At 36.3% G+C, this 25,295-nt stretch overlaps 1 protein-coding gene across 1 annotated transcript in view; it reads left to right on the top strand.

Annotated features, from left to right (window-relative positions):
- The window catches only part of Dhc36C (Dynein heavy chain at 36C), a 180,810-nt gene that overhangs the window by 54,827 nt on the left and 100,688 nt on the right, over nucleotides 1-25,295 (top strand). Inside the window, exons 23-25 of the mRNA XM_075297362.1 lie at nucleotides 15,116-15,403; nucleotides 15,469-15,884; nucleotides 23,877-24,055. Coding sequence (XP_075153477.1) covers nucleotides 15,116-15,403; nucleotides 15,469-15,884; nucleotides 23,877-24,055 — 883 coding nt within the window. The remainder of the gene's footprint in view (nucleotides 1-15,115; nucleotides 15,404-15,468; nucleotides 15,885-23,876; nucleotides 24,056-25,295) is intronic.

Here is a 25,295-nt window from a genome sequence, read left to right as displayed (position 1 = left end):
ATGGGAGCTATATCTAAATCTGAACCGATTTCAATAAAATTTGGCACACTTGACTATAGTACTAATTGTTCTTCTTGTGCAAAATTTTAAGCAAATTAGGGTAAAACTCTGGCTTTTGGGACCATATAAGTCCATATCGGGCGAAATATATATATGGGAGCTATATCTAAATCTGAACCAATTTCTTCCAAAATCAATAGGGATCTATTCTGAGCCAAAACACATACTTGTGCCAAATTTGAAGTCGATTGGACTAAAACTGCAACCTAGACTTTGATTACAAAAATGCGTTCACGGACAGACGGACAGACGGACATCGCTATATCGACTTGGGAGCCCACCCTGAGCATTTTTGCCAAAGACACCATGTGTCTATCTCGTCTCCTTCTGGGTGTTGCAAACATATGCACTAACTTATAATACCCTGTTCCACAGTGTGGAGCAGGGTATAAAAATTTTTTCATTTACTTAAAAAACTTTACAAGGTGAAAGGGAACCTTTCATCTATACCATTCTCTCTTTAAAGGAAATTTTTAATTTTTCCCAATTTGATCAACAAATCAATTGAGTCGATTTCAACCATCAATTTAATTGGTATTTTTCGAAGTTTAATTAACTATTTCAATGAATCAATTAACATATTCCTCAATATTCTGATATTCGGAATTACAAATCGCAAATTTTTCGTTTCACGATATTTCTTAACCCTGAAACATTTAAGCTTAAATTTTGAAAATATAATTCACTATAATGATAAGTTTAAATTCGAATTGATTTCAAGTCTGAGAGTATCTCGATGTTTTCATTATATGAAAACTAAATTCTTGCGAATTGGGAAATTTAATGAATCGCGTTACTATTAAGTAACGCGATTGAAGATGTTCCAATTAAGTTCAAATATTTTCAATCGCAGAAATTACTATATTAAAACTTTATTTATACAATTAATTTTTGTGATTTTTTTTTAAATTAAGAAAATATACAATTGCAAAAACAGTGCTCAAATTCGAATTTGGCGAAAAAACTATAGAGGCTTATAAAAAATGAACGGCAAGCAATCTAGTAAAATCCAGAAATTATTTTTCTCCTCTCACCGAGCACTTTCGGCTGGGATATGTGATTTTTTTGCTTGGAATTTTTGTGTTGTGTTGTGCAATCTTTCGTATAAGGTCAATATTTTTTTCAGTGTAAGATCGTTGCATCTGCAGTTCACACTGAGTTCGTTAGATCTACTGTCCCGCCACTGAGTTCTTCACGCCCACAGTTCTTCCACTAAGATCTTCGTATGTACAGTAGATCTTTGGGTCTACTGTTCCATCACTGAGTTCTTCGAATCCACAGTTCCATCACTAATTTTTCAGAACTAAGATCTCTGGATCTACATGTCAATTACTGAGTTCTTCTCATCCACAGTTCTACCACTAAGATTTTCGCATCTACAGTTCACACTTAGTTCTTTGGATCTACTATTCCAGCACCGATTCTTCACAACTGAGATCTTCGAATCTACAGTTCCACCATCAATTCTTCACAACTGACATCTTGCACCACAGAGCTTTTCAAATCTGCAATTCCACCACTAATTCTTCAGAACTATGTAATGACAATGGCAATCTTTAGTCATTGAGATTGAACTAAGATCTGTGGATCTACATTTTATCTACTGAGTTCCATCCACTGTTCTACCACTAAGTTCTTTATATCTACAGTTCACACTGAGTTCTTTGGATCTACTATTTTAGCACAACTGAGATCTTGGAATCAACAGTTCCACCACCAATTCTTCACGATATACAGTCCTCTACTGAGATCTTCCACCACAGAGCTTCAAATCCGCAACTGCACCACTATGTTAGTTCTTCAGAAGTGATCGCAATGTCAATCTTTGGCCATTCAGATCATATTGAAGCATGTCTCCATCAAACCCTTTAAATTGGCTATCTTAAACTCCAATAAACGGATAGCTGTGAACTTCAATTTCAGAATTTTCATTAACCACATGTAGATATTGAGGGAATGGTGATGTGGTTTTTACATCTATTTATTCATCCATCAAATTTTCAATTTATAAAAGAGCACACATTGCACTATGTGGATCTCATGCATTTCACTAAAACAACAAATCATCATCAATCTCTTGTCAGTGTCCTCTTTGGCCAAGCCACCCTATTCTGGACCCCCCCAATGCCTTACATCATTGACTACAATTTATTTCGTACATATTTTTCGTCTATGAAATGTTGCTACGCAATGGTTACATATGCAGTCATGCATTTACTCATTCATGAATTCATTCACTCCTTTAGTTTTCTTCATGCATTCTCATTTGTGGGTGCACAAAATTTATCATTGCCCATTCATTTGTAGAATTTTCGATTAAATTTATGTTTCCAATACCCAATTTAATCATCATCATCTCATGTCCAATGCTATAGCAAATGGGTTCGATTTTTGTTGTGTTTGTTTCCTTGCCATTTATTCAAAGGATCCATTTATTTCCAATTATGTTACGAATGTGAATGTAAGGGAGTGCGTATGTGTGCAAGGGAGTGCGTATGGTGCTCTATTGGTTGTTGTTGTGTTTCCGTTTAGCTGAGAATTTTATCATATGGCTAGCTAGGCTTCTCTCAATATCTCCTCCATTGCATGTATGGGGGGACATTGTGAAAGAGACTTTGTGAGATTGATTGTCCATTTTCTTTGCTTGGCTTATGTGTGTGTTATTGGGTCCGTTTATACGAATGTAACATGTGCGTTATTTTACGGATTAAAGCGAGAGTAAATTAGTTCCTTTATTCATCATCGTTGTCGTCATCCTCATCCTTTAATCTCATTTCATTTCATTTCTATACCATGTCCACTTTGTTTTGGTTGATGCTGCTGCTGCTGTTGTCGATGTCTCCGCTTCAATTTGTTATGCTGCAAAGCCTTTAGTATTTGATCCTCGCCTTCGTGGTTTACCTTCCTTCCTCTTTCTTAATTTCAAATTCATTTATTACTAAGGTTTCGTGCATTGCTAATGCATGTCGAACTGCAAGGGGGTGTTATAGTACAGTGTCATTGTAGGGATAATATTGATCAAGAATTGTAAAATTGTAGACATAGTGATGGTGGAAAGGGTTCAATTTGGGAAGACTAATTCTCGTCTGTTAATTCAATTAGAAGTTGGCATTTAAGACCCAAAATAAGTCATCTCCTCTCGAAAGATCTACACCGAAAGCAGAGGTTTCTTTTCTGAGGAGCGAAGTTCAAGACAAGCAAAGTTTTCTTTTGACGCTAATGAATTTTCATTAAAGGCAAATAAAAAGAATTAAAGACAATCGTTGAATCGCATATCACAAAATTGGATTTGTTTGGTCTAAGAGAAAATACTCTATAAGAAAGGGAATTTCGTTCCTGAGGAAAGTATTTTTTCTTTCTTCAGTATAGATCTCGCGAGAACACAGAAAAAAATTTCACGAAAAATTTTCCAATTAAAATTTTAATTGAGTTTTAAAAAATATTCAATTAAAAATTGAACTGAATCAACAAATTTTTTAATTGAAACAAAAATCAATCACGAAAATTAATAGTATCAATTAATTTTTTAATTGAATCAATTAATTTTTTAATTGACCTTAAATTAATTTTTTAATTGATACTATCATTTCTGTGATTGAAGACATTTCAATTAAAAATTAATTGGAACAATTAATTTCGTGATTGAATCAGAAAAATTTTTTTTGTGTGAAGAGAAAATCTTTACAAATTAATGTAGATAAATATGAGTGACAACGTCGACAATTTCGACGGCATCCTTGAAGAATGCCAAACTATGCATTTGTAGCTTAGAGAAGAAGTACGATTTGACTAAGAGAGTAGCCTTGCGGCTCAAGTATCCAAGAGCTGTGGTTGAAGAGCACGAGGGAGATTTCTAATATATTTTTCAGCGAGCAGGTTCGTTGGTGAAGACAATGCGTGACGTTGGAATGTCTGGGGGATCAATCGGGTGACATATCTTCTACGAACTTTTCCTTCTTTCTTAACAGGTTGGCTGATAAGTCCCCGGTCTGACACATAGATGGCGTCGCTAGTATTAAATGCATATTATTTTTATATAGTACCAACCTTCAAATGATTCGTGTCAAAATTTGACGCCTGTAAGTCAATTAGTTTGTGAGATAGAGCGTCTTTTGTGAAGCAACTTTTGTTATGTGAAAAAAAAATGGAAAAAAAGGAATTTCGTGTTTTGATAAAATACTGTTTTCTGAAGGGATAAGATAAGGTGGAAGCAAAAAATTGCCTTGATAATGAGTTTGCCGACTCTGCCCCAGGGAAATCAACAATAATTGAATGGTATGCAAAATTCAAGCGTGGTGAAATGAGCACGGAGGACGGTGAACGCATTGGACGCCCGAAAGAGGTGGTTACCGACGAAAACATCAAAAAAATCCACAAAAAGATTTTGAATTACTGTAAAATGAAGTTGATCGAAATAGCAGGGGCCTTAAAGATATCAAAGGAACGTGTTGGTCATATCATTCATCAATATTTGGATATGCGGAAGCTCTGTGCAAAATGGGTGCCGCGCGAGCTCACATTTGACCAAAAATAACAACGTGTTGATGATTCTGAGCGGTGTTTGCAGCTGTTAACTCGTAATACACCCGAGTTTTTCCGTCGATATGTGACAATGGATGAAACATAGCTCCATCACTACTTTCCTGAGTCCAATCGACAGTCGGCTGAGTGGACAGCGACCGGTGAACCGTCTCCGAAGCGTGGAAAGACTGAAAAGTCCACTGGCAAAGTAAAGGGTGATACGGTCAAAATTTTGTCAAGGGAAAACGCATGTAAATCGGTGAAATCGTTTATTTAAAAAATCAAATTAAACTTATTTTTCAAGTTCAATTAGTATAAAATTCAGGAAACATATTCAGTTAGGCTTTCGCTTTTCCAAATCCGAATTGCCGGGCCTCACGCTTGACACCTGCCATCAGAATTTGTACAGCCACCTTGTCCACCTTCTTCGCCGCAGAAAGCCAGTTTGCCTTGAACTGCTGTTTGTCCTTAGCAGTTTTTTGGTCTTCTTTAGGTTCCGCTTGACAATAGTCCAGTATTTCTCAATTGGGCGGAGCTCTGGCGTGTTGGGAGGGTTCTTGTCCTTGGGAACCACCTGCGGCGTACCACTCCATGGCCTTTTTACCGTAATGGCAAGATGCCAAATCCGGCCAAAACAGTACGGAACAACCGTGTTTCTCAGGAAAAGCAGCAGACGTTTATTCAAACCCTCTTTCACGTAAATTTCTTGGTTGACAGTCCCGGAAGCTATGAAAATGCTGCTTTTCAATCCACAGGTACAGATGGCTTGCCAAACCAGATATTTCTTTGCGAACTCAAAGTTTTATGTGCTTGAAAATATCTGCTACCTTTCCCCTTCCTTTTGCCGTATAAAACTCCTGTCCCGGAAGCTGCTTGTAGTCGGCTTTGACGTAGGTTTCGTCGTCCATTACCACGCAGTCAAACTTCGTCAGCATCGTCGTGTACAGCCTCCGGGATCGCGCTTTGGCCGTCGTATTTTGTTTATCATCGCGATTTGGAGTCACTACCTTCTTGTAAGTCGATAGTCCGGCTCGTTTTTGGCTCGATGCACGGTTGTAGACGATACACCCTGCTTATTTGCGGCGTCTCGGAGAGAGAGGTTAGGGTTTCGCTTGAAACTACCGGCAACTCTCTTTGTCGTCTCAGCGGCTTCCGGTTTTCGATTTCCCCCCGATCCAGACTTCCTGGCTGTCGACAAACGTTCCCCAAACACTTTAATTACATTTGTAACGGTTGATTTGGCAAGTTTTAGCGATTTTGCCAGCTTTGCGTGCGAGTAGCTCGGATTTTCGCGATGCGCGAGCAAAATTTTGATACGCTGCTCTTCTTGCTTGGACGGCATTTTGACAACTGAAGAGTGAATTCCAAAATCAAAATAGGAGCAACATTCTACACACACACCTTCAAAATGAGGGGTGTCCAGGTTTTTTAAATGCAAAATTGAAAGAAATACGTCAAGTTTATATTGACCAAATTTTGACCGTATCACCCTTTAATGGCCTCTGTTTTTTGGGATGCGCATGGAATAATTTTTATCGATTATCTTGAGAAGGGAAAAACCATCAACAGTGACTATTATATGGCGTTATTGGAGCGTTTGAAATCGCGGCAAAACGGCCCCATATGAAGAAGAAAAAAGTGTTGTTCCACCAAGACAACGCACCGTGCCACAAGTCATTGAGAACGATGGCAAAAATTCATGAATTGGTTTTCGAATTGCTTCCCCACCCACCGTATTCTCCAGATCTGGCCCCCAGCGACTTTTTCTTGTTCTCAGACCTCAAAAGGATGCTCGCAAGGAAAAAATTTGGCTGCAATGAAGAGGTGATCGCCGAAACTGAGGCCTATTTTGAGGCAAAAAATTGGAAGTTATAATCGTTGTATCGCTCTTGAAGGGAACTATGTTAAATAATAAAAGCGAATTTTGACAAAAAAATGTGTTTTTCTTTGTTAGACCGGGGACTTATCAGCCAAACTGTTAAGGTCAAAGAGGACTTCAGAGTGAATCAGATAAGAAGAATATGACGAAAGATGGCACGAGCCGTCTCCTCAAAGCCAAGGAATGTGAGTTGATGTCTACACGCAAAGAAAAAAAAAACGTTTGGAAAACGTGTACCGAAAACGTTTTTCTTTTGTTAGAGTTTTTTGAATTGCTTCGAAAATTTTAAACTTTTATCACCAAAAAAATTCGTTTGTTACAAAATTTTTATTTTTTCAATAAAAAAAAGTTATTTTTGAAACAATAACACAGTCAATTTCGTTTATATCAAACACTGTTCTTTTCTGACTTTAGGTCTTTAATAACACACATTTTACAGTTCAAAATTTAATATAGTACAATGTAATGTTGAACATTTTTCGGAATCTTCCGAACATATCTGGAATGTATGTAAAAAAAAAAAACAAAAAAAAACTTTAGTCGAAGCAGGGATCGAACCCACGACCCTTGGCATGCAAGTCGGACGTAGCAACCACTGCTCCACGGTGCCAAACTAAATGTTTTTTTTCTGTTAAATAAACTTTGTTTATTCGGTTCGTGGGCGCCGCAAGCTATGCTATATAAATATAACTTATATGGACATTTATCTATTGATGACCATAACAGGTACGTAGCTCAGTGGTTAGTGTGTTGGCTTACAAAGTGCATGGTCCGCGGTTCGATTCTCCGTCCAGGCGAAAGGTAAAAAAAATTTTAAAAATTTATAAAATCGTATAATTCCTTCTACATTGTTGGTATTACAGGAAAAGGTGTTAAGAACTAAAAAACTTCGTGGATGTTAGAAAGATGTGAGGGAAAATGCAATTAGCAAGAAAACAATTTTTTTTTTAGTTTGTCTTTATGAAATTGTTTTTACATCCTCGAAAAGAATAAACGTTTATCACAAAAAGTATATACTTTTCTTCCAAATACACTTCCTTACAGCGAAAAGCAAATGAGAAACGAACTTTGCTTGTCTAAAATTTCGTTTGGGAGGAAAGAATTATTATTTTGCGTGTAGCGGTAGAGATGCAGTATTCTGTTTGATTTTCCTTCCAATCAGTGAAATGGGAGATCCACTGTGTGTGTATATCAAAAACTTTAAGGTTAACACAAATAATCGGCAAATTAAAGAAATGGATATCGTTAAATCCGAAATTCCGTTCATTAGCTTGAAAACACTGTATCACTCTGTTTAAAGGATCATGCTGTCGGAAGCATAACGAAATGAGGAAAATAATTCATTGCTTGGCTCTCTCCATCCCTTACCCCATGGTTGCGAAACAAATTATGGGCTATACAGAGCTCATGTTGTCAGTTGTGGTTAGGGCATTTTCAAAATTACCGTAATCGTTTATATTGATTGGAATTATTGCTTTCGTTTTGCCTGCTGCTAAACTTCCGTCGTCTGCAACTGATGCTCTCAATTTTATTTACTGCCGGGATAAATCGTTAAGCATGGTAATCATTTGTTGCCCATCAAAGATCCTGCGAACATCCATATATCTCTTCCTCTCTCTAGCCCCCCATGCAATACTCTTCTAAGTATGCATTTAATTTTTATGTTGTGAAACAAATTTCTGTACTTTATTGGGAATTTTTCTATAAGGGTTTTACAGATGATTTTGAGTGTAACGCCTTCGTTATGATTTCCTTCACATAAAGGCCCATGGCGAGTAATTAAAAAATATGTAGCATTTTTTTTTATTGGCTTCCCTCACTTTTCAGGAAGAGAAGAGAAACCTAAAATGCTAAAAGGATTTTATGACAGAGTTTGCCTCCTATCGTATGTTTATTGTCAATAGTCCTTTTCATCTTCTGTTTTGTGGGATTTTGTTTTATTGCTCACAATATTAGATTCATTAAAATTGGATTTTATGAAGAAATGAAAAATGGTTGTTGATTTGTCACACACACTAAAACACACACATACTCAAATGCATCCATACATATGAATATTATCTAAAGGATATTGGTATTGTCGTGAGAGAATTCTTCAATACAGAGTTTGATTGTAGCCAAAGGGGAGGGGGCGGATATAAAAAATATTATTATTTGCAATAAAAATGAGCATACATTGGCTTTAATCCTATCAACGAAAGGATTATATATTCCTCAAAATCATAACAGTATTAAATGTTCTTGATGATTTAACAATGTATCATATGAAAATAATCCTTTTTTGTGAGAAGAGTTTTATACAGAGAGAATGGATGGATATATGAGGTTGCCCAATTTTCTCTTGTCTTGCTTCTTTGTCTCATATAGAATCAACTTGAAAAGAACATCCGATTACCACGGGGTTGTACAAGCGGTAAATTTTAGGACGGAGAAGAAGATCTCGTATGTTTAACTTTAGATTTTTGAAACATCGGGTTTCGACTAGCATGCGAGAAAGAAAGTTAAAACAAGTACATACGGCCGCAAGTTCGGCCAGGCCGAATCTTATGTACCCACCACCATGGATTGCGTAGAAACTTCTACGAAAGACTGTGATTTAGCCCATACAAGGTATATATTAGACAATAAAGTTATGTATAGTTAAGTCTACAAATAATTACGAATCGATATGGACTTTTTGTACGTAGAGAGCAAGAATTGAAATATGGGGGTCGCATATATGGGGGCTATATACAATTATGAACTTGATATGGACCAATTTTTGTTTCATTGGGGATCGATTTATCTGAGGGCCATATATAACTATAGACCGATATGGACCTAGTTAGGCATGGTTGTTAACGGCCATATACTAGCACAATGTACCAAATTTCAACTGACTCGGATGAAATTTCCTCCTCCAAGTGGCTCCAAAACCAAATCTCGGGATCGGTTCATATGGGGGGCTATATATGATTATGGACTGATATGGACCACTTTTGCCATGATTGTTAAATATCATATACAACCACCACGTACCAAATTTCAAGCAGATCGGATGAATTTTGCTTCTCCAAAAGGCACCGGAGGTCAAATCTGGGGATGGGTTTATATGGGAGCTATATATAATTATGGACTGACAGGAACCAATTCCTGCATGGTTGTTGGATACCATATACTAACATCACGTACCAAATTTCAACCGAATGGCAAGAATTTTGCTCTTCCAAGGGGCTCTGGAGGTCAAATCTGGGGATCGGTTTATATGGGGCCTATATACAATTATGGACAGATATCGACCAATTTTTGCATGGGAGTTTGAGGCCATATATTAACACCACATACCAAATTTCAACTGAATCAGATGAATTTTGGTCTTCCAATAGGTTCCGGAGGTCAAATCTGGTGATCGGTTTATATGGGGGTTATATATAATTATGAACCGATGTGGACCAATTTTTGCATGGTTTTTATAGACCATATACTAACATCACGTACAAAATTTCAGCCGGATCGGATGAAATTTGCTTCTCTTAGCGGCCTCACAAGCCAAATCTGGGGATCGGTTTATATGGGGGCTATATATAATTATGGACCGATGTCGACCAATTTTTGCATGATTGTTAGAGACCATATACTAACACCATGTACCAAATTTCAGCCGGATCGGATGAAATTTGCTTCTCTTAGAGGCCTTGCAAGCCAAATCGGGGGATCGGTTTATATGGGGGCTATATATAATTATGGACCGATGTGGACCACTTTTTGCATGGTTGTTAGGGACCATATACTGACATCATGTACCAAATTTCAGCCGGATCGGATGAAATTTGTTTCTCTTAGGGGCATCGCAAGCCAAATCGGGGGATCGGTTTATATGGGGGCTATATATAATTATGGACCGATGTGGACCAATTTTTGCATGGTTGTTAGAGACCTTATACTAACACCATTTACCAAATTTCAGCCGGATCGGATGAAATTTGCTTCTCTTAGAGGCCTCGCAAGCCAAATTTTGGGGTCCGTTTATATGGGGGCTATACGTAAAAGTGGACCGATATGGCCCATTTGCAATACCATCCGACCTACATCAATAACAACTACTTGTGCCAAGTTTCGAGTCGATAGCTTGTTTCGTTCGGAAGTTAGCGTGATTTCAACACACGGACGGACGGACGGACGGACATGCTCAGATCGACTCAGAATTTCACCACGACCCAGAATATATATACTTTATGGGGTCTTAGAGCAATATTTCGATGTGTTACAAACGGAATGACAAAGTTAATATACCCCCCATCCTATGGTGGTGGGTATAAAAATGTTTGGAAAACGTTGTTCTTTTGTTAGACTTTTTTGAATTTCATTGAAAATTTCAAACTTTATCATAAAAAAAATTTTTTGTTACAATATTTTTATACCCTACCCGATAGGATGAGGGGTATATTAAATTTGTCATTCCGTTTGTAACACATCGAAATATTGCTCTAAGACCCCATAAAGTAAAGGGTGGTTAAATTTCAAGGGCCGATATTGATTTTGAATAAAACACAAACTATTTAGGAAATTATTGTAATTTTATTTTATTATGATATATTTGTATTACTCAATTATATATGGAACAAAATATCGGCCAAATGGGCGACGCGAACTCGGTGGCACACCTGCATCCGATGGTCCAAATTTTCGATGACCCTGAGGCATAATGGAGGTTCTATGCCGTTAATGTGCCGAATTATCTCATCCTTTAGCTCTTGAATTGTTGCTGGCTTATCGACGTACCCCTTTTTTTTTCAAATAACCCCCAAAGAAAAACGTCCAACGGTGTCAAATCACATGATCTTGGCGGCCAATTGACATCGCCATTACGTGAGATAACACGGCCATTGAATTTGTTGCGCAAAAGAGCCATTGTTTCGTTAGCTGTGTGGCAAGTGGCATCGTCCTACTGAAACCACATATCGTCCACATCCATATCTTCCAATTCGGGCTATAAAAAGTTCGTTTTCATCTCACGATGAAAATGTGCCTCATCACTGAAGATGATTTTCTTCGAAAATTGAGCATCCACTGTTGCCATTTCTTGGAACCATTCTGCCCATTCACGACGTCCATGTTTCAAATTGAGTAAGTCTGAAATAGAGAAATGTCAAATAAAATTCGGAAAAAAAACTTGGCGTTTAGGTGTGGTTCACATTCAACATCGGCCCTTACAATTTAACCACCCTTTATATAGCCCCCATATAAACCGATTCCCAGATTTGGCTTGCGGAGCCTCTAGGAGAAGCAAATTTCATCCGATCCGGTTGAAATTTGGTACATGGTGTTAGTATATGGTCTCTAACAACTGTGCAAAAATTGGTCCACATCGGTCCATAATTATATTTAGCCCCCATATAAACCGATCCCCAGATTTGTCTTGCGGAGCCTCTAAGAGTAGCAAATTTCATCCGATCCGGCTGAAATTTGGTACATGGTATTAGTATATGGTCTCTAATAACTATGCAAAAATTGGTCCACATCGATCAATAATTATATATAGCCCCCATATAAACCGATCCCACGATTTGGCTTGCGGAGCCTCTTGAAGGAGCAGAACAACCATACCAAAATTGGTCCATATCGGTCTATAGTTATATATATAGCCGATTTCCAATCACACAAAAATTGGTAAATATCGGATCATTATCATGGTTGCCACTCGAGCCAAAAATAATGTACCAAAATTTTATTTCTATAGAAAATTTTGTTAAAATTTTATTTCTATAGAAAATTTTGTTAAAATTTCATTTCTATAGAAAATTTTTTCAAAACTTTATTTCTTTAGAAAATTTTGTCAAAATTTTATTTCTATAGAAAATTTTGTCAAAATTTTATTTCTATAGAAAATTTTGTCAAAATTTTATTTCTATAGAAAATTTGTCAAATTTTATTTCTATAGAAAATTTTGTGAAAATTTTATTTCTACAAAAAAATTTGTAAAATGTTATTTCTATAGAAAGTTTTGTCAAAATTTTATTTCTATAGAAAATTTTGTCAAACTGAATTATATACGTATTTAATCGATCTTTTTTATTTAATTTATGTACCACGTATGGACTTACATACAATTTAGAAGACGGTATTATGATGTTTAAGATACCTTGCCATCGGCAAGCGTTGCCGCAACTTAAGTAATTCGAGTGTGGATAGCAGTGTTTAGAAGAAGTTTCTACGCAATCCATGGTGGAGGGTACATAAGCTTCGGCCTGGCCGAACTTACGGCCGTATATACTTGTTATTTTTCCAATAAAACAAAATAATTTTTGTTCCAAAATAACTGTTCAGTTCATGCATATCATTTTTGGAATATACACTCAAAAAAATTTACTTGGATACACAGACTTTGACCTTCCCTTAAGTATTTTTGTATTAATTCTGAACCAAAGATGCGGCTTCTTTAAAATAAAGATATTTTTAATGACTTTTCTGGATTTAACTGTAGGATCAATAAAATTAAAATTATGATACTGACATCATTTATCAAATTTTTATTTTCTTTTCGTGGTGTATTAATAAAGCAATTCACGTACAAATAAATGCAAGTTTAAAAATCCGAATTATAAAGGATACTTCAAAGTAAAAAATATTTTCTTAACTCCAAATAAATTTTAAACCAAAGATGCTAAATCCTCAAAATAAGTCTTAGCATTTTTACTTGAAGGAAAATGTGCTTTAGTTCAAAGACATACGGCTTGAACGGAGGAACGCAAATTTCCAAAATTTGTGTGCTAAATTTTATTTTTATTAAAATTTCATTATTTCAAAAAATTTGGACTTAACATTTTGTAAAATCCTAAAATTTTAGGTTACGTAATCTTTAGTATCACGTATATATTTTTTCAGTGTATGTAAAATTATTCAGTTTATTTCCATTTGCAAAACTTGTAATTTTAAACAAGTATATACGCCCGTAAGTTCGGCCAGGCCGAAGCTTATGTACCCTCCACCATGGATTGCGTAGAAACTTCTACTGAAGACTGTCATCCACAATCGAATTACTTGGGTTGCGGTAACACTTGCCAATGGCAAGGTATCTTAAAACTTCCTAACACCGTAATATATACCACATAGTCCATACGTGGTATATATTAAACTAAAAAAGGCCGATTAAATACGTATATAATTAAGTTTAAAGTTTCTATAGAAATACAATTTTTACAAAATAAAATTTTGACAACATTTTCTAAAGAAGTAAAATTTGGAAAAAATTTTCTATAGAAATAAAATTTGAAAAAAAAATTCTATAGAAATAAAATTTTGACAAAATTTTCTATAGAAATAAAATTTTGACAAAATTTTCTATAGAAATAAAATTTTGACAAAATTTTCTATAGAAATAAAATTTTGTCAAAATTTTCTATAGAAATAACATTTTGACAATGTTTTCTATAAAAATAAAATTTTGGTAGAATATTTTTGGCTCGAGTGGCAACCATGATTATGAACTGATATGGACCAATTTTTGTGTGATTGGGGATCGGCTATATATAACTATAGATCGATATGGACCAATTTTGGCATGGTTATTAGCTGCCTTATACTAACATTTTAACCGGATCGGATGAATTTTGCTCCTCCAAGAGGCTTCGGAGATCAAATCTGGGGAAGGGTTTATATGGGGGCTATATATAATTATAGACCGATATGGACCAATTCTTGCGTGTTTGTTAGAGACCAAAGTCTAACACCATGTTCCAAATTTCAACCGGATCTGATGAATTTTGCTCCTCTAAGAGGCTCCGGAGGTCAAATCTGGGGATCGGCTTATATGGGGGCTAAATATAATTATGGACCTATGTGGACCAATTTTTGCATGGTTGTTAGAAGCCATATACCAACACCATATACCAAATTTCAGCCATATCGGATGAAATATGCTTCTCTTACAGGCTCCGCAAGCCAAATCTGAGGGTCCGTTTATATGGGGGCTATACGTAAAAGTGGACCGATATGGCCCATTTGCAATACCATCCGACCTACATCAATAACAACTACTTGTGCCAAGTTTCAAGGCCATAGCTTGTTTCGTTCGGAAGTTAGAGTGATTTCAAGAGACGGACGGACGGACGGACATGCTCAGAGCGATTCAGAATTTCACCACGACCCAGAATATATATACGTTATGGGGTCTTAGAGCAATATTTCGATGTGTTATCCTATGGTGGAGGGTATAAAAAGTGCCTAACTAAAGGTATGTTTTTGTCAAAAAAAGTCTATACTAAAGACAGCCAGATATATACCAAAGGCTGTGGAAAGGTTCATTCGCCCGAACCGAAACATGTACAGTCCAGGCGTGTATAGATTTGTATCTGGCGTTTTCTTTTCAATGGCTTTATTAACCATGTTACTTAATCTATATCTGTCCATAAAGCTCGAAAAATAATTGTATAATTAGATAACGTTTCTATACATCGGCCCGTGGGCGCCCAAAACTAGGCTCTTAAATATAATTGCTGGACTACATGCGTTGCTTGTGCGTTGATGGCTAATGCGATAATTGTCTGTTGATGACAATAACAACTACGTAGTCCACTAGATAATGAGTTGGCTTACAAATTGACAGTTCTATCTTAAAATAATTTTTGTTTTGCATAATTAAAATTCCAAATTAACATAAAAATTTCTTCATTTCAGAAATGCTCGTCGTTGGCCCCTAATGATTGATCCCCAGGGTCAAGCCAATAAATGGATTAAAAATTTGGAAAAGAATAATAAACTCTGTGTTATACGACTTAATCAACCCGATTACACTCGAGTACTAGAAAATGCCATACAATTTGGACTTCCAGTTCTATTGGAGAATATTGGTGAAGAATTGGATCCATTGCTAGAATCAATATTATTGAAACAACTGTTCAAACAAGGTGGTGCTTTATGTATAAAATTGGGTGATTCGGTTATAGAATATAATCATAATTTTAAGTAAGCCCAAAAAATTAAAAATGCTATACAAAAAACAATTGTAGTTAATTTTTTCTGAATTTCAGATTCTATATGACCACCAAACTTCGCAATCCCCATTATTTGCCTGAAGTTGCGGTAAAGGTTACACTTCTCAATTTCATGATCACCACGCAAGGTTTACAAGATCAATTGCTGGGTATCACTGTGGCTCGCGAGCGGCCCGATTTAGAGGCTGAGAAAAATACTCTTATTGTTCAGGGTGCTGAAAATAAACGTTTACTGAAAGAGACCGAAGATCAAATTTTGGAAGTTTTATCTTCGGCTGAAAATATCCTTGAAGATGAGACAGCCGTTCAGGTTTTGAGTTCAGCTAAAGCTTTGGCCAATGACATTAATGAGAAGCAAATTGTTACCGAAGCAACTGAGAAACAAATCGACACGGCCCGTTTAAGTTATGTCCCCATTGCGGAACATTCTACAATATTGTTCTTTACAATAGGTGAGTTTTATTGTCAGGGTGTGTAAAGGAAAAATATCAAAGTTTACAAAAAAAAATTAAGTATTGAAAAATATTATAGGAACGACTTCAGTAGCTTCGAACTCTAACCAAAGTATGGGTGGGAATTGTCGTTAACAAAGTCAAAACAAAAAATATTATTTTGTTGTTTTGCTAGAAATTCTTAGTATATTCGGCAACTATATTTTGATTTTTGAATGGCCTTCTTTCGATCTGTAGATATACTCTTGCAATCGTAGTCTAGGTTGCAGTTGAAGTTCGATCCGCTCCCTGGTTAAATTTATCGACGTCTGTCAGTTTATCACTCTGTCTGTCGGTCTTTAGATGAAATCTTACACTCAGAGCCTAGGTTGCATTTGATGTCCGATTTTTTTTTTCAATTCAGTAGGCTTCATTTTCTGGCTGCCCATCTTTCCGATTTTCTATCCCCATATGTATCCTTGAAATTAAAGTCTAGGTCGCATTGGTTGTCCGATTGTGTTTTTAGTCCACTTATAACCGCTCCCTGATTCTAGTTGATCGTGTTGTATATATATCCGTCTATCCCTCTATCTGTTTGTCCGTCTGTCGCTCTGTATACGCAGAGAAGGAATATGATCACCTCAAACATATTTCAAGAGCAAAATGTTATTTTTGTATGGTGACCATGTAACACGTTTGTCACTAAAATGTTATTTTCTCATCAAATATAACCTGCTTGCCGAAATCAGATGCATGATTTTCGAGAAAATAATATGGTTGCGAAAACCATGTTACATGGTCACCACCCAAAAATAACATTTTGCTCTTAAAACATGTTTGAGGTGATCATATTCCTTCTCTGGGTGTAGATTTACTCTTGCAATCAAAGCCTGGTCGCAAGCTATAACACATCGAAATATTGCTCTAAGACCCTATAAGGTATATATTCTGGGTCGTGGTGAAATTCTGAGTCGATCTAAGCATGTCCGTCTGTTGAACTCACGCTAACTTCCGAACGAAATAAGCTATCGGGTTGAAACTTGGCATAACAGGTTGGCTGATAAGTCCCCGGTCTGACACATAGATGGCGTCGCTAGTATTAAATGCATATTATTTTTATCATTTGAAGGTTGATATATTTTATATACCAACCTTCAAATGATTCGTGTCAAAATTTGATGTCTGTAAGTCAAATAGTTTGTGAGATAAAGCGTCAAAGGAACGTGTTGGTCATACACCCAGAGAAGGAATATGATCACCTCAAACATGTTTTAAGAGCAAAATGTTATTTTTGGGTGGTGACCATGTAACATGGTTTTCGCAACCATGTTATTTTCTCGAAAATCATGTATCTGATTTCGGCAAGCAGGGTATATTTGACGAGAAAATAACATTTTAGTGACAAACATGTTACATGGTCACCATACAAAAATAACATTTTGCTCTTGAAACATGTTTGAGGTGATCATATTCCTTCTCTGCGTGTATCATTCGTCAATATTTGGATATGCGGAAGCTCTGTGCAAAATGGTTGCCGCGCGAGCTCACATTTGACCAAAAACAACAACGTGTTGATGATTCTGAGCGGTGTTTGTAGGCTGAGTGGACAGCGACCGGGGAACCGTCTCCGAAGCGTGGAAAGACTCAAAAGTCCGCTGGCAAAGTTATGGCCTCTGTTTTTTGGGATGCGCATGGAATAATTTTCATCGATTATCTTGAGAAGGGAAAAACCATCAACATTGACTATTATATTACGTTATTGGAGCGTTTGAAGGTCGAAATCGTGGCAAAACGGCCCCATATGAAGAAGAAACAAGTGTTGTTCCACCAAGACAACGCACCGTGCCACAAGTCATTGAGAACGATGGCACAAATTCATGAATTGGGCTTCGAATTGCTTCCCCACCCACCGTATTCTCCAGATCTGGCCCCCAGCGACTTTTTCTTGTTCTCAGACCTCAAAAGGATGCTCGCAGGGAAAAATTTGGCTGCAATGAAGAGGTGATGAAGAGGTACTACCAAAATGGTATAAAAAATTGGAAGGTCGTTATAATCGTTGTATCGCTCTTGAAGGGAACTATGTTGAATAATGTAGGTCGGATAGTATTGCAAATGGGCCATATCGGATCACTTTTACGTATAGCCCCTATATAAACAGACCCCCAGATTTGGCTTGCGGAGCCTCTAAGAGAAGCATATTTCATCCGATCTGGCTGAAATTTGGTACAGGGTGTTAGTATATGGTTTCTAACAACCATGCAAAAATTGGTCCATATCGGCCAATAATTATATATAGCCCCCATATAAACCGATCACTAGATTTGGCTCTAAGAGAAGCAAATTTCATCCGATCCGGCTGAAATTTGGTAAGTGTTGTTAATATATGGTTTCTAACAACCATGCAAAAATTGGTCGATATAGGTCCATAATTATATATAGCCCCCATATAAACGGATCCCCAGATTTGTCTTACGGAGCCTCTTTGAATAGCAAATTTCATCCGATCCGGCTGAAATTTGGTAAGTGTTGTTAATATATGGTTTCTCACAACCATGTAAAAATTGGTCCATATCGGTTCATAATTATATATAGCCCCCATATAAACCGATCCCCAGATTTTATCTCCACAGCCTCATGGAGGAGCAAAATTCATCCTATCCGGATGAAATTTGGTGCGTGGTGTTAGTATATGGTTTCCAACAACCATGCACAAATTGGTCCATATCGGTATATAATTATATATAGTCCCCATATAAACCGATCCCCAGATATGACCTCCGGAGACTCTTGGAGGACCAAAATTCACCCGATCCGGTTGAAATTTGGTACATTGCACTAGTATATGGCCGCTATCAGCCATGTAACAATTGGTCCATATCGGTCTTTAGTTATATATAGCCGATCGCCAATCACACAAAAATTGGTCCATATCGCCAAAAATAATCTACCAAAATTTTATTTCTATAGAAAATTTTGTCAAACTGAATTATATACGTATTTAATCGTTTTCTGTTTGTTTAATATACCCCGTATGAACTAACTTACAATTAAGAAGACGGTGTTAAGAAGTTTGAAGATACCTTGTCATCGGCAAGTGTTACCGCATCCCAATTAATTTGAATGTGGATGACAGTCCTTAGTAAGTAAGTAAGTTTTTACGCAATCCATGGTGGAGGGTACATAAGATTCGGCCTGGCCGAACTTACGGCTGTATATACTTGTTTTGGCTAATATACCCCATATGGACTTACTTACAATTTAGAAGACGCTGTTAAGAAGGTTTGAGATACCTTGCCATCGATTGGTATTACCACAATCCAAGTAATTTGATTGTCGATTACAGGCTTTACTAGAAGCTTCTACGCAATCCATGATGGAGGGTACATAAGATTATACTTGTTTTTCTCTTCATCCTCTGGCTGTCTATCTGTTTGTCCGTCGTGGTATCTGTTCGTGGATGTATACTTGAAATAAAAGTCAGGATCGCATTTGTTGTCCGATTTTTATTAAACCTTTCATAGCCACTATCGGCTTCAATGTATCGACTTCCATAAGTATGTCTGTATGTTTGTCAACCCAGTAGCCTTCATCTTCTGACTGCCTATCTGTCTGTCTGCCAGTTTATCTGTTTTTAGATGTATTTTTGAAACCAAAGTCAGTATCACATGTTTTCCGATTTTTGTTAATCCACTCATAGCTACACCCGGAGTCAATTTATCGACGCCCATGTGTTTGTCCATTTGTCTGTAGATGTATTGCTGCAATTTGTCTGTAGATGTATTGCTGCAATTCGTGGGTGTATTTTTGAAATCAAATTCAGGTCCGCATTTTTCCGATTTTTGTTAATTCTGTCATAGCCGCTCCTAATTCAATTTATTGACGTCCATCTGTCTGTATGTTTGTTCGTCCGTCTGTCCATCCGTTGGTCTTTAGATATACTCTTGCAATCATAACCTAGGTCGCATTTGGTGTCGGACACGCCACAGATTCCATTTTTCGACGACCATTTGTCAGATATTTGTCAGTCTGTCTGTCAATCGGTCTGTAGAAGTAATCTTATAATCAAAGCATAGGTCGTAGTTGGTGTCCGATCCGCTACCTGATTCAATTTATCGACAACCATTTGTTATATATTTGTCCGTCTATTTGTCCACCTGTTCGCCACTATGTCTGTCCATCTGTCTGTCCTTAGATGTCATCCTGTAATAAAAGCCTAGGTCGCATTTGATGTCCGATGATTCGCAATTCAGTAGCCTTCATCTTCTTGAAATCAACGTCTAGATCGTATTTGTTGTCCAATTCAGTAGCCTTCATATCCTGCCTGAAAAAGAGACAATAACTGCCAATACCTTCATGTTGCCACGGGAAGTGGGAGTGGTTCTTCAAGAATGCCCAGTTTTTTTTGTCTGCAAAAGTTGTTTCTATGTATGACATTCTTTCATACACCCAAAAAAATTTCACGAACATTTTTCCAATTAAAATTTTAATTGAGTTTTAAAAAATATTCAATTAAACATTTAATTGATTCAACAAATTTTTTAATTGAAACAAAAATCAATCACAAAAATAATAGTATCCATTAATTATACCCTTCACCACTACTATGGTACAGGATATAATAAGTTTGTGCATTTGTATGTAACGCCAAGTAATCGTGGTCATAGACCCATCTTTTAGTATACCGATTAAATTCTGAGTCGATTTAGCGATGTCCGTCTGTCCGTCTGTCTGTATATGTAATTTTGTGCACAAAGTACAGCTCACAATTTAAGTCCGATCGTCCTCAAATTTGGCATAGGGCCGTTTCTTGGGACAGAGACAATCGCTATTGGTTTTGGAAAAAATCGGTTCAGATTTAGGTATAGCTGCCATATATATTTATCCCCGATGTGGTCATAGTTAGCGTGTTTATCAACCGATTTTCTTGAAATACCGTACATCCAAATATTTTATGAATCTCGAAAATCTTGCAAAATATCAGCCAAATCGGTTCAGATTTAGATATAGCTCCCATATATATCGTTCGTCCGATTTAGACTCATATGACCACAGAGGCCAATGTTTACTACCGATCTTCGTGAAATTTTGCACAGAGGGTAGAATTGACATTCTACCAATGCGTGGTAAATTTGATTGAAATCGGTTCAAATTTAGATATAGCTCCCATATATATCTTTCGTCCGATTTGAACTTATATGGTCTCAAAAGCCCGAGTTTTGCCCTGACTTACTTCAAATTTTGCACAAGCGGTACTTTTAACGATACTATTGTATGTGTCAAAAATGGTCAAAATCGATTCAGATTTAGATATAGCTCCCATATATATCTTTCGTCCGATTTGAACTTATATGGCCACAAAAGCCAGAGTTTTGCCGTGATTTGCTTCAAATTTTGCACAAGGGGTACATTTAATAGTATCGTTAAGTGTGTCAAATTTTGTTAAAATCGGTTCAGATTTAGATATAGCTCACATATATATCTTTTGTACGATTTGGACTTATATGGTCTCAAAAGCCCGAGTTTTGCCCTGACTTACTTCAAATTTTGCACAAGCGTTACTTTTGACGATACTATTGTATGTGTCAAAAATGGTCAAAATCGATTCAGATTTAGATAGAGCTCCCATATATATATTTCGTCCGATTTGAACTTATATGGCCTCAAAATCCAGGGTTTTGCCGTGATTTCCTTCAAATTTCGCACAAGGAGTACGTTTAGTAGTATAGGTAATTGTGCCAAATTTGGTTGAAATCGGTTCAGATTTAGATATGGCTTCCATATATATCTTCCGTTCGATTTGCACTCATATGACCAGGGGGCCAAAGTTATACTCACATTTACGTGAAATTTCGCATAGATAGCAGAATTATTATTCTAACTATACATATCAAATTTAGTCAAAATCGGTTCAGATTATATATAGCTCCCATATATACGTACACCAGAGTTGGGGGAAATATGGTACAATGTTGTTTGAAGTTGAAGAAAATGAAGTTTTCTCCTATTAACTGGATTGCGTTAGCCGATTTAAATTTTAATTCTAGAGATTTTGTAAAAGTAAAAAAATTGTCTCCTTTATATAGCTTCCAGCAAATGTGAAGTAGTTGAGATGGTAACACAAATTTTAGCCTACATAGGGGTGAAGGGTATAATATAGTCGGCCCCGCCCGACTCTAGACTTTACTTACTTGTTTTTTAATTGGATCAATTAACTTTTTAATTGACCTTCAAATAATTTTTAATTGATACTATCATTTCTGTGATTGAAGACATTTCAATTAAAAATTAATTGGATCAATGGATTGAATCAGACTTTTTCACCATGCCATATGAAGAGCTTCTTGCTATTCCCCTCTGTTATCTAGGTGAACCAGCGGTTTCGTTTTAACCGAAAGCTGGAGTCAAAACCCTTGTTTTCTATACCATTCTATTGCCGCAAATCCTGGGGTTGCCTAAAACTCAGACAACCAAAATCAATATCCGGATTTGTATTTAAAATTTCAACTCGCATGTGGCTCTCAAAAAACTTGAGAGATTTCGAGTAGCACCCTGATATCCCCCTATGTTATCTTCGAATCCGTGAACCAGCGGTATCGTTGTAACGGTTAAGCTTGACATAGTAGCTTTGTCAAAAGCACCAAGCGTCTATTACGCGTCCTTTCGGTAGCAGAATACAAATTCCAGAGGTCCATCCTCAAAAAATTTGGTTGTTCCAAGTGGATCTAAACGCCAAATTATTGCAAAAATGTATTAAACGGCAGTAGTTGAATCATAATCACACTTATTTCTTATAATATCCAGTATCAAAATTCTGGGATGTAATAAACTTTATTTGGATTTGTTTAAAATTTTTACGAGTATAGCCAATGACGACTTCTATGTTTTAAATTGAATAAAACCCAATTTTTTTATATACAATTCAATTGCCGCATGTCTTAATTGGGGTTGCCACAAACTCAGACACACTCACACCCAAAACCAATATCCGGATTTGCATTTAAAATTTCAACCCAACGCATGTGGCTCTCACAAAACTTGAGAGATTTCGAGGATAATAGCATCCATAGTCCTGCGACATGCTGTGTATCCCATAATGTCCTTAGTTTACGTCAAGTGTTTATAGTTTTTAATTTCCGGTTTATTATGGTCCATGACAGATTACAGGATCTGGGTAGAGATGTGTGTGTTTATATGAAGTTTGTAGGAATAGTCAAAGGGACGATTTGAGAGATCCCCTTGCAAGAGTACGAGGACAAGTACAAAGGTGTTTTTGAACATTAAAGGCAAAAGAAAAAGTTGCACGTTTCATGCCAAAAGAAAAACTTTGTTTGTGGTTATGGGAAAGGATATGTGTGTGTGTGTGCGTGTGGATATATGAATCTGTTCTTGACATGAAACCAACATGAACTCATGGTGATGATAACAAAACAGCATGAAGCTTTGCTTTGCTTTCATCCGTTTCCTGTGAACAACTGAGCAGTATTTAAACATTTGCTTGCCTCTCTTTGCCTTCTTGGTTAAAGGTTGAAAAATTAAAATTTTAAATTTAAATCCCATTGAATTCAACCACATTTGGTATTTTCACAGTAATTCCAATTAAATGACGTTACAATTTCGTAATCAGTGGCTACATGTGTAGCGGAAAACCTGGGGGCTCCAATTGCTTTTCCTTTTTGCAAAATGTCTGCGGTTTTTGGTTTCATTTTGGAATTCGATTCCTCGATTACTCTGCCCTTTTGGCCCATTTGATTCGTTATCGAACAGGACATTGAAGTGTCATTTAGCATTTAACAAATCCATTTCACATTTCGTCCGTCATTCCAAATGTCATTTATCCATTTGGTTTCATTAGTAAAGGACTTGAATGGCTTATGCTGGTGGCCGGAATGACTGGTTACATACGAGTTACCCTAACCCTCGTCCCCCTTCCTCCGTTGACATGCCAGCATTGCATATTATTATCATTCTAAATTAGTAGCCGACAATGAAAAATCTCATTAATTTTCATTACAGTTGAATTGGCCAACATCGATCCCATGTATCAATACAGCTTAGCCTGGTTTGTGGGTTTGTATACGGCGTCCATAGATAACACGGAAAAAGTCGATGATATTGTAGAGCGCTTAAAGGATTTGCGTGCCCATTTCACCTATAGTCTGTATGTGAATATATGCCGGAGTTTATTCGAAAGGGTGAGTAGTAAGCCATATAATTTGTAGAGAAAAAGAAAAAAAAAACTGTGTGCGTAGTTGACTATTGAAATTAAGATCTTTGGTTATCAAATTTAAAATCTATATATTTATATTTAAGAAATATTTCCCGGAGTAAAGAAATCTACATTTGTTTCATTAATGTTATGACATTTTTCATTTACCTATGTCTATTATTCCTTGTATTTAGGAAATATTCTCTGTTTTAATGAGCATTTTCATTATTGACATTATGTTCACATCGATTTGTGTATTTTTGTACAAATTTATTTGTTCGGTGTAGATACAAACTGCTTTGCATGTCCATTTTCACGATAATAATTTCACATATACTAAATCTGCCACAAATGTCACTGTTACTGTCCCATACTTTGGTAATTAAGTTAATTAACAAAGGATTTGTATTAATTAGTGAGAACTCCCAGAGGTTTGTGCTTTGAATCGCACATTTCACATTATGCTAATTTGATTTTAGTAAGAGAGTTTTTGATGACAATTCTCTATGCTAGGACAGTAAGACGAAATCGGATAAATTTAGTGAGACTTAAAAAAATGGGACAAATGAAAACAGGCCCTGAAAATCAGGATCCAGGTTTCTTTCATTTAAGTTGGCATGTCCCTGCTCCACAATGTGGTACAGGGTATTATAATTTAGTGTATACACTCTTAGAAAAATATGTTTTTCATATGTTCCGATATAAACAAAATGTGTTTCGGGCACAATTTTAAAACACAATATATTTAAGTGCAAACATGTAATGTTCCTATACTAACACTAAATGTTTGGGACATCTATGTTAATATGTTAGAATATATTATGTTTGGGGCATGAATGTTTCATAAAAATCATACGTGTGAATGCAAACATATATAAATTTACAAATTTCGACTAAACATACATATGTTGTGATATTTTATTCAAAGCGACAGAGAGAGTATAGAGAAAGAAATAAAGATGGAAACCGGGAGAGTTGACGAAAGATATCAACATTACACAGCGAAAGAATCAAAAGAGAACAATTTCTGTGAAACCGCTTTTGTTTCGGAAAACTGATTTATGATAAGGCCAAAAATTTGATATGCTTAAGTCTAAATATTATTTAATTTGAATAAAGAGAAGAGACATTCGGAACCAAGAGAATAGACATTTGAAAAACAAACAGCATATGTTTTCGCCTTGAGAGCAGCATTTTAGTGTGGACATGAGTTTCGTTTATTATTT

This window comes from Haematobia irritans, chromosome 2, assembly GCF_050003625.1.
Source record: "Haematobia irritans isolate KBUSLIRL chromosome 2, ASM5000362v1, whole genome shotgun sequence".
Taxonomy (NCBI): Eukaryota; Metazoa; Arthropoda; class Insecta; order Diptera; family Muscidae; genus Haematobia; species Haematobia irritans.
Note: the sequence above shows the minus strand (reverse complement) of the source record. Positions and strands in the feature narration are given on the sequence as shown.